This window comes from Musca autumnalis, unplaced genomic scaffold (genome assembly GCF_047663935.1).
Source record: "Musca autumnalis isolate F117 unplaced genomic scaffold, ASM4766393v1 scaffold_4, whole genome shotgun sequence".
In the NCBI taxonomy this organism is placed as follows: domain Eukaryota; kingdom Metazoa; phylum Arthropoda; class Insecta; order Diptera; family Muscidae; genus Musca; species Musca autumnalis.
This window is the reverse complement of record NW_027411977.1, coordinates 183,527,072-183,544,572: the sequence shown is the minus strand read 5'-3', so window position 1 is coordinate 183,544,572 and position 17,501 is coordinate 183,527,072. Positions and strand designations below refer to the sequence as shown.

The 17,501-nt window shown below is 36.2% G+C and overlaps 1 protein-coding gene across 1 annotated transcript; it reads right to left on the bottom strand.

Moving 5' to 3' along the window:
* Window positions 1–1,135: 1,135 nt before the first annotated feature.
* Glg1 (Golgi apparatus protein 1) lies at window positions 1,136–16,053 on the bottom strand. Its single transcript, XM_073986298.1, has 6 exons — window positions 13,970–16,053; window positions 3,838–4,353; window positions 3,331–3,699; window positions 2,894–3,263; window positions 2,084–2,190; window positions 1,136–2,002 (listed from the first exon to the last, which is right to left on the bottom strand). The coding sequence occupies exons 1-6, from the start codon at window positions 15,803–15,805 to the stop codon at window positions 1,832–1,834; spliced, it is 3,369 nt and encodes a 1,122-aa protein (XP_073842399.1). The 5' UTR covers window positions 15,806–16,053; the 3' UTR covers window positions 1,136–1,831.
* Window positions 16,054–17,501: the final 1,448 nt, after the last annotated feature.

Here is a 17,501-nt window from a genome sequence, read left to right as displayed (position 1 = left end):
ACATTTTGTTTCTTCAAATTTTGAAGCAACAAAGTATGGACTTTAGCTGAAATAAATACACAACAAGTATTATTTTGCAGTCCAACAATACAAAGCCAACAACGAAAAATTAAATATTAATATATTAATTCTCCCTTAAATTTTCTCTTTTCCTATTTTGCTCACCATTGATCTAGAGTTTATCGCTCATACCTCTCTCTCTCTACATATCTTAAAGATCTCTCCTGACGTAGGAAGCCTTCCCATAGATAGTGGCAGGGACACTCACGGCGGTTACACCCAAGTAGGTAATGCATCGACATCTTATTGTGTTGATGTACCGATAAAATCTTCGTATCCTCATAAATATGGTCCAGTGGTGTCAGAGGGCACATTGTTGTAGTATCCAGGGCGACAGGTTTGATAATTTTTACAATACGTAACGCTAACTTTTTTGTATCACACTGAGTCGAAAAGATCGGACCCTTCCTTTGAATGGGTTCAAATGCTGATGAAAAGATTCGATCTTTCACGACTGCCCTTGCATTGGTTCAAATGCTAATGAAAAGATCGGATCTTTCACGATTTTGTTCGAACCAATACAAAAGATGCCATGAAATCACGTCATTGCCTAAAACCCAGCCAGTATCTTGGGGTAGCTAGTGGTCGGAATCCGGGCGCCATCGACCAATATGATCAAGCGGATTTAGTGGCGGATTAAAGAACTGCACTAAGTCAGCTATATATACATTTAACCTATCACATATATCATCGACGATAGGACCAAGACCGTACAATCATCCGCATACGTTACGATCTCAATGCCATCTGGTGGGGGCGGAATACAGTGACCTGGACATTTTATCCACACATATAATCGATTACCCAACGTTTCAAACTTGACCGGACTAAGATGAAATCGGCCTGTACGATTCAACTTAGCTTGCATCCTTACCTCTTCGGATCAGTCAGCGAAACTTCGCTAAACGTGACTGAGGTTCTATCTTCCTATCTGGGCGCCGTGGGATTGGTTGATTTTGAATTTGTTTGAGATGACAGTACTTTCTTGAATAGCAGAAATCTTTCCTGGCATACCTTTTATTTTTCCAAAGAAATAATATTTACCCCGATTGCAAATGAAATGACAACTTATATCTGTGTTACACTTTAAGCCTTAGAAACATTTTCATTTTTATTTCACTAAATATATTTTATATCTTATAAAAAATAGTTTTTTTTTTGTTTGTTTTTAGTTTACATACAAAAAGTGTATTCTTCATAGCAAGTTGATTATTTTACACAACTAAGAAAATATAATTCGGGTTGGGTGGTATTATTCTGTGTGCGGGATTCATTGTTGTTAAACAATAAAATTTATAAAACTATGACATTGCCATTGAAGAGTTTTTTTTTATATAAAGTGGTTTTGCTGCCTAGAAAGTCTACCTATGTATGTGTTTTTGGAATAAAATTTACGATTTTTACTTAATTCTAAATATTTTTGTTTATTTATGAAATCGTAATAACAATTCCCCCACTATAATTGATTTTCCTAATATTATTCTAAGAAATTTAATGCACGTATATTTATTTAATAAAAAAAAAATAGAAACAAGCAAACAAACAGATTCGAAATCCGGGTATAAAAACAAAATGGAATAAAATCATTAAAACTTAAAAATGGAATTTAACCATGTTACTAAAAGGTCGAAAATACTTTTTGTTCTTAAATTAGGTATGTTAGTTTTTGTTTTTGTATGGAATCACTAGATACTGATATTATAAAAAAAATATATATGTGTTTTGGTAGAACGTTTTAAGTCACTGAAAATTTAGATTTACTTAATAAATATTATTTATTTTTGGTGTTCATTGCACGTTTGGTGACTCGGCCAAAGAAAATACCCATCATAAAGACCATACCCACAGCAGTCATTAGTATAACAATAAAGAATTTCTTTGCTGGTGAAGTAACAACTTGATTAACTAATTGCTCCATATTTTCTGGTGGTTGAACTAATACCTATGGGGGTTAGTTGTAAACAAATATGAAAGAAGGTTATGTTATTTTTAATATACTTAACATGTTTTTCAAAATGCATACCGTATCAGCATTGCGGAACATTTCAATCCGTCTTTGCAATTTTAAACGACAGTCTTCTTCCATTGCCTTTGAATGATCTTGCAAAATTGTTTGCAAACATTTTAGTTCTGAAAGAAATATTAGGCTGTGGTTATAGAGTATATAGGGGCGATTTAGGTTGTAACTATTTTATGTTTTATCTTCAGTCGTGCCCACATCTGAATGCTCGTTTCGTGTCTCCAGTCATTAGAGGCACTATCTACCCTTGAAAATATCCCTACATTGTTTTGGATGTAATTTTTTTGGTTTGTTCCAGAACTGCAAGAATCTACTAATTTTTACTATTTTTTCGACATCGTAAAGGAAAAATTGTTATCATCCCAGCAAAATAAATTGGAAGCAGTGCAATGTAGAGTACTTCTATCACGGCATGTTTTGATGCAGTTCAAACGGATTCATGAAAAAGGCACTCCATTCCTTACATTTTAACCGCTTTTGGATGCAATCCAAAGAATCACATCCATTTGCAGTTAAAATGCAGTGCCAAGGGTCAGTTAAAATGCAGTGCCAAAGGGTTAGTTAAAATGCAGTGCTTTGGAGTGCATCTTTCAGTAGTCACGCTCTTGTAAAAATCATGAGTGAAAATGCATAATTGGATGCACTTCCAGATTACTTGTACATATAATTTAACTGCATCTTTGGAGGCAAACATTTTGCTGGGATAGCAAAAATTTGTAGACTCTTGCAGGTTCTGGAACACGCATTTTATGTAAGAGATACTGTAGTTCCGAACACACACACAGATCCATGAAAAAGGTAACTAATACTTACTTCTTCCATTTCCTTTCTTCACATTGGAACAATAACGCAATAAATCATCTGTGCACGCTTCTTCTAAAATAGGATCCACATGTATATCAGCTTTGGCTTCTGCAATTAGAGTGGCCACTTCTAGGCGACAATCGCGATTAACAATTTTTTGATTAAGAAAGGCAGTTTTCAGGCACTCCTCAACCATGCCATGTTCTTTGACATAATTTTCAGGATTGCAAAGGACGGCGATTTCGTGTTTACAAAATGTTTGCAACAATGGGTTTAGTTTATAATTAAGAGCCTGCTCTTGTAAAATTTTCACCATTTCCTGAGAACATTCTTCATCTAATAGAGATCGGCGAAATTTGTCTTTGAGACATTGAACAACCTGGAAACAAATAAAATAAAAGGTGATAAAAAAATCACTTAAATTTCGACATTATCTAATTATTTACCTTTCCATTTAATTCTTCATTGGGCTGGGCATTGGCAACTATGTCAGAACAATAACGATCTATATTTTTACCACAGTGCTGTTGTAACGAAGGATTAAATCGAAAATCTGTGTTCTGTTCAATCATGCGATTTACAACCACCAAATGACAACGGGGATCAAATGAGGGATCATCTTTGTAGACTTTCAAACAGTCGAGTAAATGCATTGGATCTTCTTTGGAACAATATTTATAGGTCATTTCTTTGCAAGTATTTACCAAGGTGAAGTCGGTCTCACTGTCACCAAGTTCTGACTTTTTGACCAGGAAAATGGCATGATGACAATCGCTACCCAATCTGGGAGTATTTATTGTCAAACATTCCAAAGCCTGTGAAAGATAAATACAGATAAGAAAATAAATGTTAAACAGTTTGTTAAAACCTCCTTAGGAAAATAATGATATGATTTGTGAAAGGACGTTGTGAATGGTCATGAATTAACATTAACTTGGATTCTTATTATTCACCTGTCCCGGGCCCTTTTTGTCCGAACAAAATTGTTCCATTTCTTTTTTGCAAGCTTTCGCCAATTTTGGATCTAATTCCAGAGATTCTCGTTGCTGATATAGTTGGGCTTTGACTTGTTGACGACATTCTTTGGGTATGCGTGGTCGTTGACCACGTATCGTATCGTTACGCATCACCTCACTTAAGCAGGCGACAACATCATTTTTGGTGGTACTTCCTGAACAAAAACGAACAACGTGGGGACGGCATGCTTCTTTAAATTTATATGTAAAATGATAATTTTTCAGCGAAATAATTTGAAAATGTTCTATAGCTGCACGACATTTGAGATCTTGCCTAAGATCGGCATCATTTTTGTGCGAAATTAAGCAGTCCATCATGTCACCACGATCTTTTTTGCCACTTTTTAATATATGATCACAATGCGTTTTCATAGCCTCTGTGCATACAGACATAATTACGGGATTTAGCTCAACGTGGGCTGCTTCCTCCACGGTATATGATGTAACAGCATCCTGGAAAAAGAGAAAAAAAAAACGCTTATTGAAACGGTACTCAGTTTTGGTTTCTAAAATCTGATATGTAGAATTTTCTCGGATCGGTTTGAATGCAGAAATTATGCACGAATATATTTGTGTTGTTACAACAACAACATTTGAAGTTATGAATAATTCGGCAATCCCACGGCCGCGGGTACTTTCGTAGCGGATTGACCCGAAACCATAGTGTTTCGACTGTCAATCCAGTTTCTATACCGCCGCTACAATAACATGAATAATTCGACAGTTTTAAGGGGTTACCTCTACTTGTCACTTTCAAAAATTCGAAAAAATATTATTGGCTTATTTTGAAGTACAGGTAGTTTAGAGTATGCCGCAAAAAAATTTCAACACGATCGGAGCAAAATTGCCTGAGATATGAGCATTGGAAGGGAACAATTTATTGTGGTTTGTATGTAGCGTGGAAACTTGAAACGTGTGTTTCTCGAATGGCATTTTTGATGTCGGTGCCAACGATAGTTCGAAAACGAATCAACCGATCTTCATATAGTTTCGTGAGCTTATTATATACATAATTAAAAATTTTTTGCCCGAATTTTGGACAAAAATCTGTCAACTTTTTGGTTAAAATTAGAAATGTTGACTTTGGCAGCTCACAATTTTTTTTAAATCGATTTTTTAAAGTTCTGTTTCGCTTAAGATTATTAGGTTCTTAAATCGTCCACAAAAATATACGAAGATCGGTCCATTCGTTTTCGAGCTATCGTTGGCACCGCAAAACGCTTTTATAAAAAAGGGTTTCGCAGGTCGCCATTTCCCACAAGACTAAGCAATGTTTTTCAACAACAAAAATTCCAGAAATAGTTCAAGATGTGCTCTTCCAGGTACAAAAAATATCTACATAAAAATATTGATAGTTTCTTTGAAAAAATTCATGAAAAAAGATTTTTTTCCTGCCCAGCTAGGGGTAACCCCTTAATATATTAAAATTCAAAAGTATTTAAAAAATCTATTAAACCTATTAAAATGAATATGTTATGTTCTTACGGAGGTGGTCGATTGAATGAAAGACGATGTTTAAACATAACAATCAATTCATTTATTGAATAAAACTTTAGGTTGTTTTATGAGTTGAAATAAAGTATTAATTATGAAGAACAATGAAATATGACAAAATATGTACAGATGAGATGTCTATTAATTGGTGGTTGCGAAGTAACTAACTGACTGTGTACTGACAATGAGTGGAGAGAGATAATAAATTAAAACTACTGATGCATGCAACACTGCTATGATGCTGCCAGATTGTTGCATTTTATGTGGTAGTACTAGGGTTACCCTAATATCTCCCCTTTTAAGTTTGAACCGGGCTTCTGGATATTACTTCAACTGGCTGTCTTCTCTGTGTGATCCTTCTTGGTTGATAGTTGATGATGGGTGAACTTGGTGGAGTAATGAAATCTTCACTTGACTGTTGTGATGCTGTATAATCCGTAGGAGGCAATTGAATGTTGAAGTCTTGAAGTAATATATCAAGAGGTAATGCGTTGTCTGATGATGGAGGAACCTCATCTGCTAATCTTGTTCGAAGTTGATCTGCATGAGCCTTGATTAACTTTTTGCGACTTCCGACCCATATTGCTGTGTCGTAAGTGACTGTACCTGTTCTGTTGATTATTTCTCCAGGAACCCATTCTGATTTGTTGTGACGGAACTCTTTTGCATATACTAAATCTCCTGGCTTGAACGATTTAGGCTTAGTTCCGTGTTTGGCATTATACTGATTTTCCATTTTCTCGTTTCTTTCCAGAGCTGATGTTGAAGGCTTTCTAAGAGCGTCGAATATGGTTCTCATTTTGCGTCCTAGAAATGCTTCTGCAGGTGATGAACCATTTGGTGAATTTACATTTGGCATAGATCTGTATACTTCTTGAAACTTGCAAAGTATTTCCGGTATCGTTCCTTCCCCTTCCATTTTTTTGAGTGATCTTTTGAAAGTGTCAACAAACCTTTCGGCTTGTCCGTTTGAGCTGGGATGAAAACGAACTGTGCGTGTATGTTGAATGGCTCTTTCCTTGCACCATTGCTCAAAATTGTTAGAACAGAACTGTGTTCCGTTGTCTGACACGAGCTGCTCCGGGTTTCCGAATTGTGAAACGTATTCGTTCATTAATTTGATTGTAGACGTAGCTGTGATTGACGATGTTTGATAAATGACTGGATACTTTGAGTATGCATCCACTATTAAGAGATAGTAAAATCCTTTAATTGGACCAGCGTAGTCGATGTGAACTCGTTCTAGCGGTCTTGTTGTTAATGGCCATGATGATAAGTCTGTCTTGACTGGATTTTTACATACTAATTGACAATTTTGACATCTTTTGACGTAGTCTTCAATATCTTTGTCTATGTTGGGCCAATAGACATAACTCCTTGCGAGCGTTTTGCATTTTTCAATTGCGAAATGTCCACGATGAAGTTGTGTTAAAATTTTCTTCCTGAATTTTTGTGGAATGATTATTCTTGAATTTAAAAGTAGACATCCGTCAACCTGTGATAATTCATCCTTATGTTTGAAATAAGGTGCTACTTGTTGGTCCACTTGATTTTGTTTTTCAGGCCATCCTTTTTCCATGTATGATAAAATTTTCTGAAAAATTGTATCAGATTTTGTTTCTTCTGCAATCATAGCATTTGTTACTGGAAATTTTGATATTGATTCATTTAAATCTTTTTGTATGTCCTGCTCAAAGTTGATTGATGCTATTATGAAATCATCTGAAGGCTTCTCATGAGATTTTATAAGCCTTGAGAGAACATCGGCATGTCCGAAGTCTTGAGTGTTCGTATACTTGATGTCAAAATCATAACCAAGTAGAATTAGCGCCCATCTTTGAAGTCTATTCGCTGTATAAACAGGTATGCCTTTTTTAGACCCAAATATGGCTAATAATGGTTTATGGTCTGTATGAAGTGTGAATTTTCGACCAAGTATCATACGGTGAAATTTTTGTACTGCAAAAATTAAAGCGAGACCTTCCTTTTCAATTTGACTATAATTTCTCTCTGCAGGAGTCAATGACCTTGAAATATGATGAATTGCTTTCATACTTCCATTTGGAAATGTATGATATATAACAGCACCAATACCATGACTTGATGCGTCAGCTGCTATATGGACTGGTAAGTTTGGATCATAGTGTGTGAGCAAGAGATCTGATGAAAGAATACTTTTGAATTTATCTAGTGCTGCCTGGCACTCGGTTGTCCATTTGAAATGAGCTTCCTTCTTTAAAAGATCATCAAGAGGCTTTCTCAGATATCTCATATTAGGAACATATTTTCCATAATGATTAATTGAACCTAATAAAGATCTTACCTCGGATATATTTTCAGGCACTTTGAGCTGTTGAACTGCTTTGATTTTTTCTGGATCTGGACGTATTCCTGTTTTATCAATTATTTGTCCCAAATAAATAATTGAGCTTTGAAAGAACGCACATTTTTCAAATTTTAGACGAAATCCGAATTCTTGAATACGTTGCAGTAATGTTTGTAAGGATTGCTTATGCTGTTCAATGTCTGGACTGGCAATCATAATATCATCGATATATGCCTTAACGCCATCTATACCTGTGCATAGTTGATCCATTATTCGTTGAAATGCACCTGGTGCACATTTCACTCCTGGGGGTAATCTGTTGAATTTGAACAATCCCTTGTGGGTGTTGACTGTTAACAACTCCTTACTGTCGTCATCTACTTCTGTTTGTAGGTAGGCGTCTGATAGATCCAAATGGGTAAAAACTGTGCAGTTGTGACATTCTGCAAAAATCTCTTCTGGTGTAGGCAACGGATATTGATTAGGTTCTATGGCATTGTTTAGACCTGTTGAATAGTCTCCGCAAATTCTTACTTTTCCATTGCGTTTACTTACGACTATAGGTGCTGCCCACTTTGATGTGTCCACTGGAGTTATTATACCTAAATTTTCAAGACGTTGCAGTTCGGTTTCTATTTCACTGCGTGCTGCGTATGGAACTGGTCTTTTTGGTATAAAAACTTCTTTTGAGTTTGGAAGTACCTTGATGTTTACTTTTGTTTTGGTACATAAACCCATTGAACTGTTGTCAAAAACTTCTTTGAATGATGATTTTATTTTTGATATTTCATCGTTGAAATTTATTTGATGACACCATGCTGTAATTGGAATGTTCCAAAGATTAAATTTCTCAATCCAATCTATGCCCATTACATTTAGTGATTCCACGTCTGAAATATAGCATTCCACTATTTCACATTTATCTCCTATTGAGACTTCTGTTGAACATTTAGCTAGAAATTTCATCTCCTCAGCATTTGCAGCATTGGCGGTCTCTGTTGTTGGGGTTGTTTCAGGTTTTCCTATGCGTTTCCAAGTTGACTCAGAAATTATGCTTATGTCGGAGGCTGTATCCACTTGTAATTTCACTTGTTTTGAATTAATACTCACTGTGACATATTTTCTTAATTCCTTGAAGTGTACTTGCTTTGTTGACAATATAGTTTTTGTATTGAATTTTGATTTATTCTTGTTGAAATTCTGATGAGTCACACTGTTCTTCTTAGAATTTTGGTCGTGATTGGTTTTGCTCTGTTGAGGTTTGTTGTTGTTGTGTTTTGATTTTCTCTGCCTGTGCATGCTGTTGCAAAAACCATCTTTGTGACCAATCTGTTGACACTTGGTACACTTGTGCTTGGAGTAGGGGCAATGTTTTGCATAATGCATATCTCCACAATACCAACATGCTGTTTTTGGTATCTTTTGTTTTTGTTGAGGCTTACCAATTTTGTTGCACTGTTTTTGGCTTCCCTCAATTAGTGCTGTGTCACTTTTCAAATCCAAAATGCTTTGTGTTTCATCAACTAGCTTTTCTAGGTTGACTACTTCCTTACTTTCATTAAGATGCCTTAATAAACGGATTCTGATGTCACTGTCTTGTGATGATTTAAGACCAAGTATGAAAATTAAACACTTGAACTGGTCTGTAGTTAAGTCATCCAGTTTAAAAAGTTCACACTGAAGATTGACACGACTGGCGTATTCTTTAAAATCTTCATTTTCCATCTTTGTGATTTGGAGACACTTGTATCGTAGACTTACTTGTGTTTCTGTTCTGCCAAATAGTCTTGTAAGATGTTTGATTGTGTCTGCCAATGAAAGTTCTTGAGGTTGTTTTGGTAACACGAAATTCTTGAATCGTTCATGAATGTGATTGGACATTTTTCTCCACAAAAGTCCTACTTTGTCTGCATCGTCCAGTGCACTTGCTTCCCTTTCGAAGATGTGTTTGAAACGATTGTACCACGATTCAAATAATAAACCACTGTCAGGCTCATAGTGAAAATCCGTCATGGAATTAGCTAAAGATTCCATGAGGTGGGCTTTTGCCACTGATGATTCACCTGGAATTGATGATGAAACTGTGTTTGCACCTTGTTGTCCAGCGATGATTTGTGTGAGTTTGTTGAGCAAATCCTGTTGATTCGCAAGTATTTGTAAAATATTCGCTTGTTCCGACATGTCTAGATTGTTCTAGTGTCTGTGTGTTATCAGCCGTTACAATTTTGTTAGAGACGCTGCCGTTGTATGTCTGTATGTGTGCGCTGCAAAAATGATGAAATTCCCAACGTTGTAGTGGTGTGTGTGTTGAGCTGAAAAAATTTCTGTATATGTGAGACTGCAAACTGTTGTTTGTGTGAGCGTTGATCGCTGAAGATTTCTTGAAAATTCTTGTTAGAATATTCCTGATGAACTTGCGCCTGTGCGTTTTTATGTTTTCCTTGAAAATCTTCCTGCCACAACTTTTATTGTGTGCGATGTCTTGATCTTATTACGCAGCCTTGTTGAAACTTATATTTGTTCCAAAATCCTCGTCGCCAAATTGTTAGCGAGAATGATACATCTTTGTTCCAAAATCCTCGTCGCCAAATTGTTATGTTCTTACGGAGGTGGTCGATTGAATGAAAGACGATGTTTAAACATAACAATCAATTCATTTATTGAATAAAACTTTAGGTTGTTTTATGAGTTGAAATAAAGTATTAATTATGAAGAACAATGAAATATGACAAAATATGTACAGATGAGATGTCTATTAATTGGTGGTTGCGAAGTAACTAACTGACTGTGTACTGACAATGAGTGGAGAGAGATAATAAATTAAAACTACTGATGCATGCAACACTGCTATGATGCTGCCAGATTGTTGCATTTTATGTGGTAGTACTAGGGTTACCCTAATAGAATATTATGCACATCCATACACATTTCCATACTACATATACACTCATACCTCGATTTGCGTTAATAATTGGTTCCGACAAACTTCAACGCAATGCGAAACAACGCAAATCGAAACATATGGTTCCACGTGTTTGTGTGAAGAATTTGTTAATTGGTTTCAAAATTGTTTTTAGAAGAGTAAATTTTGCACTAAAAATTCAAGCGAATGTACTTGACCAAAAATCATGAAATTAAAAAATGTCGTGTAGCGTTACATAAAGCTATTTTAAAGGGTTTTTAGTTTATTTTATATGAAATATTGACACAAATTATATAATTTCAATAGAGAGAGTTTACAATATTATAGATATAAATTTGAAATTTGAAACAGAGTAAAATGCAGCATAATGCATTATAATACGTTTAGTATAGTCCCCATACAAAAGTTCCGCCTGAAAGTTTTTAACCAAATTCTCCAACAGAATTGACGCAATAACTAAAAAATCTTTCAAATAAATATTACACATGTAGGTTTACGTTTTGGTGTATCCCAGAATTTTTAACCACAGTAGCTCTTAATTGGCATTTTCGCTTCTATTTCAAAGATTTACAATATTTCTTATTCTTCAAAGTACATAGTCCCTTTAAAAAAGTTTTGTGTTATTTTTGCCTTATTAAACTATCAATTGGACACATTTTACCTTGAGGACTGATGCTGATAAGAAGATCTATCTAAAAAAGCTATTAATGTTATTTATATACCATTAATTAATTGGAATAAATAACTCGGATCCCCGAGTGCAGATTAGATTTTGTAGCGAACATTTCCAATCAAACGTTGCCAGAAAATAATATTCTTTTATGTCATAAAAACACGAAAACTTTACTATTTTACCAGAAGATATAGTAGTAAAGAGTAGTAAAAATTTGTAGATTATTGAAGGTTCTGGAATAGGCATTTAGAACAGAAAACATTTTTATCAGGAGTCGTGCGATACCAACTACGATTCATATGCTCCGGATTCTGTACGCAGTACTGTTTGAGACTACGAAACCCACATTCAGGCTCGGCAAAATTTTGGCTAAGTTCTGACAAATTAGGTTAAGTCGGAAAAACTCCATCTGATATCCCAATGGTTGTTCCGCCTTATTTCTACCTTAATTATACGATTAGATGTTTATGAACTCGATGACATTTAAAACATTCCAAGGACTATGATCAAAGACTATGCACTTCAAGTAAAAAAGAATCAGTCTTAAAAGTATAGACTTTAATCTATAGACAGATCGAATACGGGCTTCATAACCAATATCTCTGTCCTAAAAATTGTGTAGTCAGGGAGTTTCAGAATTTCGTTGTCTTTTTAGGACGTATACACTTTCCGACAAAAATATCGAAACATTTGGGTATAAAACTTCACGATTGTGAGCGTTGCGAATAAATGTTTATGTTGTGATCATAAATTTGACTTCGATAAGAGCGCAAAAGTTTTGCACTTTTGTGGAGAAGATACCTGCAAGAATGGTCCATTTTGGAAGTGGACCTAACTTTTGTCAATCCGTCATTTTAGTTGGTCATGGTAAGGTTTAGAGCTTTTGAACCGTTATCGACTAACCCACGAAAAATAGAATATCGCTGTAAACAAGACCGCAAGGAGTAGCATTGGCAAACATGTACAATGTATTCTCAAACTGCCCTTAATTGCACTTATTTTGAAATTTTGTGAAGGAAGTATCCGAAGATGTTGTCCCATATAGACTCTCTTGGTACTTGATATACATATGTACGTCCTGAAGTAATTTTAGGATGTTCAAAGTTTCGGTGAAATCGGATATTGAAATTTTGTATGGGAGGTAACGGAAGGAGTGAAGCGATATAATCCATATTCGAACTTAATCTATGTCTCGAAGAAATCGATTTGGACCTTCGACAAAGGTAGACTTGTGAGAAAAAAGGAGTGGACCGATATGACTTAAAGTTTGGTTGATCCGTTCGAGAGTTATCATGCGCTTGAGCCAGACAGACGGAAGAATTGGGCTAAATCGACACCAAATTATTTGAAGCGGATTTTGTCGAAACATATGAGAATTCAAAGGCCATTATTTCGATGAGGTACATTTTTATCGTTAGCCTAAAGCCCGAAATTACAGCAGATTTTAATACCATTTAACCAATGATTGAGCATTAATTTTGTTTGCGGTTGTTTTCAGCTACAACTTTGTTAATGATAGGAAAAATGCAGGTGGGTATGCTACTTAAGCAGACATTAGCACTTTATGACGCACAACAATACATTTTTCTCCATAAAATAAATAATAAAAAATTAAGGCAGTAAAACAATTTTGTTATTGGTTTTAGAGATATGCTCCACGGAAAACATTTGATATATCATACATTTCGTCCAGTAAACATGTCATTTCATGCACTTTCAATCCGCACAATACTAAACACGTATTTTTTTTAATACAGAATGGGTTTAAAGCCTCAAGACCTTTATATTTATTATAGAATTCCTCGACCCTTTATTATTTGATAATGAAATTACATGAGAAAAAGAAGTAATACAGATTTCACTGGAAGTTTTCTCAAAAAGAGTATTCAAACAAAAATTTTTATATATTTCTTAGACAACTTGTTCATAAAGTAAATTTTTAGTACATGGCATGCAGAACAATCTAAGTTTTCATTTGAAAATTCCAAAATTAAAAAATTATTTTAGTGAAAAAAAGTAATAATTTCTTAAAGTTGCTCAAAAAATTTTAGTCGACCAAAACATTTCGGGGGGGGGGGGGGGGCCCGGGCCCCCAGTGCCCTCCCCCCCCCCTGCGTACGTCCCTGGACGCTAGTGATTGTCCCTCTAATGCGTGTTCCGAGGCAATGTAAAATAAAAAAATATTTTCTAATTGTTTTATCGTGTGACGTTAAGAACCCATGAATGTCCTCTTCACGATAGTCAAAGCCAAATATATTATTTGTTATATAACGCAAATCGAATCTGTAACGCAAATCGAAACAAAATCTGTAATTTGTTTGTTAACGCAAATCGAAACAACGCAAATCGAGGCAACGCAAATCGAGGTATTAGTGTAAAACGAGAAATTAATAAAGCATACCAAAGTACATAGTATATATGTATGTATGTGCATGTGTGCAAACAAGTATTTTAGTCGTCTGTGGTCCAATATAAAACCTTTGAAACAATTTTAGCATAGTTGGCAATAAAATTGATGATAAGAATTATTTTAAAGGCAAAAATCTGATCTACTCAATCAACCTTCTAAACGTTTGTAATTTCTTCTTTATCACATGTAAACAATCCCCTTTCTGTATAACAAGATCGCTTGTAAAAAAAATCAACAACTTACCTTACAGGATTTTTGTAATTTTTCCAAATTATTTTGTAAGCAATCCATTTCTGCACCCTTTTCCGTATGATCAAAACAATAGTACGATAGATCATCAATACAGGCGTCCTCTACCTCCGGTATTAAATCGACCGAAACGGCGCGTTGTCGCATAACACGTTTAACTTCTTTAAAACAAGCCGGACGCAACGCATTCTCTTCATCGTCACTGTATGCCATACGATGCAGACAGGGTAATATTAGTGGTCCTCGCTCGGGATCCATTTGTATATCTGTCACATCATCCCATTGTTTTTTGGCATGACAATATTTTATGGCATCATCGTGGCAATGTTTATACAATTGTGGATCCAATTTGAAATCTCTAGCTACAAAATATTGTATTAGCAACAAAGAATGTTCACAATCTGGTGTCATAGCCGGTGTTCCCAGTTGTTCCATTAGGCATGACATAACCCGGGCATTACCGCCATCAGTGTCGCGACAAGCCACATCTACCACGGGTTTGCAATTACGTCGCAGCACAGGATCCACACGCCAATCTTCACCCACATCTGAAATCTTGATTAGTGTCTCCAGGGATCTTTGACACTGTGATGTGATGCGTCTATCTTTCCGCCGTTTACGAGCATGTTCCATTAGACAGTGAATAATTTCACCTCCCGTTCCTTGACCCATTCCAATGTTTGACAATTTATCTACATTTGCACAGAATTTTGGTATATCATCTGCACAATCACTTAAAATTTCTGGCGACAACTGACCATCGGACATCAACATGCGCCTATGATCATCAATTTCAAGGCGACATTCAGGTGAAATTTTTGTACCATTCTTCTCCACCGTTTCTAGACAAAGCAAAATTTGAGCCAAACGCACTTGCTTGTCTTCGGAGACACCACGCCGGCAATGATGCTGCTTAATATCATCTTTACATGCCTTAGCCAAACCATGCGAAACTCGATAGTCCTTAGCAATTTCACGATCTCTTTGGCTAATTTGATCGGCACATCGTGTAGTCATGCCTGGATTACTTTTATTTTTAACCAAACATTTAAATGCTCCAGGTGTCCGAGGGACTTCATCGGGACACAAATGCTTGAGGTCTTCCGAGCAAATGTCAAAGAATCTCAAATCCTCGTTTTGTTGTTCAATGCGGGCAACCGCCGCCTTACATGGTTGACCCAGAACATCAGCACCTGTCTGTAGCAGGCACTCGGCAGTCTCAAGTTGTGATATGGCTCTATGTTCAATATTCAAACGACCACATTCCAACTGTTGCAGTTCCATGGAACAACTATTGAAGAAATCTCCCAAATTTTCATAATCCGGAAATAACATGGCACTAACCCTCTTTATGAACGAACGACATTTATTGCCATGTTCCATTAGCTGGGCCCGATCCTTAATACAGGACCACATATCAACAGCATTAATACATGATTCCACCTTATCCCTTTCCTTCATGCACATCTTCTGCAGCAGATTATCTTCTATCCATTTGTTGTTAAGCAATTCTTTAGTTTCATGCCATACAGCATCTTGACACTTATCGGATAGGCCCTCCAGTTGACTAGATGTAAATGTGGCTACGCATTCTAAGATCGAAAGGTTATCAGTCGATTTAATGTGCGTGCACAACGTTTTCAGATCTTCACAGTCACGATTGTCAATAAGGGTGTGATCCCTTATAGCTGAGTTGGCATTTTCCAAAACAGCTCTTATTTGTCGTTGGGAATGCCGTCTCTCTTCCTTTAGATGGTGTTGCTGTTGTACTGTTGCTTCACATATTATTATGCCGGTAAATAATAGCGTTAATATCGCTTTATATAACATGTTTTCCAAATTAAAATGAAACAATAAACATTTGTTGCTTTTGTTGTCTAGTCAAGAACTGTGATTTATTATCAAAATTCGATATAAATTTGAAATACTTTGTATTTTATTATTCTATTTCTGACGTGCTGTGGGTGATTTTCGATGCAAGAACTAAACTGCAACTGACAGGCAGGGATGTCAACTGTTCCGAGGTAAAAATCGCTACAGAAAAGTTGTGTTAAAAACCACCACAAATCGCTACTGACCATGGTACAAATACACAGGTAGCCGCATCGGCATTTGTTGGCAACATAAGATGTCAAAATTTGACATCAATTCAATGCAGTTGACACATTATGTTACCATCAGCTGGCATGATAATGCTACCTGTATTATTGTACCATGCTACTGACTAACCCCTGTTTACACATGCACATGGTACAATAATACAGGTAGCATTATCATGCCAGCTGATGGTAACATAATGTGTCAACTGCATTGAATTGATGTCAAATTTTGACATCTTATGTTGCCAACAATTGCCGATGCGGCTACCTGTGTGTTTGTACCATGCACATGCAACTGACCATGGTACAATTACTTAGGTAGATGCATCAGCGAATTACTACAAAAAAGCAACTTTTTTGTCCACACTATAGTGATTTCACTGAAGAAATTTCATGAAATTACGCGTCTCTAGATCGACTTCCATAGTAGAGTAAAATCATAAAATTGCTGTAGTGGGGAATTCGATTTAAGAACGCCTAATTTCATGAAATTTGTTAATGAAATTCACGCTAGTGTGGACCGGGACTACATCGATTTGCGTTGTTTCGATTTGCGTTTAGAAAAAATATAATAGATTTCTTCGATTTGCGCTACTGATTCGATTTGCGTTATTAATAACTAATATTTTTGTGAAAAAGTTATTCAAGTTATTATGTAGAAACATGTGTTGCGACTTGCGTTGTTTCGCTTTGTGTCGGAACCAATTATTAACGCAAATCGAGGTATGAGAGTATTGTCAGTTGCTTTGTATTCGTGCATGAAACTAGGGATTCTTAAATCGATTTCCCCACTACTGCAATTTCATAAAATTACTCTAGTATGGAACTCGATTTAAGAACCCCTAGTTTCATGCACGAATACAAAGCAACTGACAATACGGAAGTCGGCCAACCGTGGTAACGTGGTTTTATTGTCGGCTGGGGTAAGTTCAGTCGCGTCCAGGGTCTCCATAAGGACCCACTAAACTTTACGAAATGAGAAGACTAGTATTCTCCCTTTCCTGGGGGCTAAATCGGGGATTTATTGAATAAATACTAATTTACAATCTACTTGTGTTTAAATGCGATAAGAGTGAATTCAATGGGTATATATTTAGATTAATAGTTGGCGTAAGATTATGCAGACTCGCTGGGATTTGTCAGCTGAGGAGCTCGTGTTGAGTTACCGGCTTCTTCTACGAGGGAAACGGGGTTGTTTGTGTTCGGGTCAGAATGCTCGGGAATACGATGTATTCTGTGTTCGGCTGTAGATGATCGGGAAGACGATGAATTCGGTATTCGGCTGCAGATGATCGGGAAGACAATGAATTCGGTATTCGGCTCAGATGATCGGGAAGACAATGAATTCGGTGTTCGGCTGCAGATGATCGGGAAGACGATGAATTCGGTGTTCGGCTGCAGATGATCGGGAAAACAATGAATTCGGT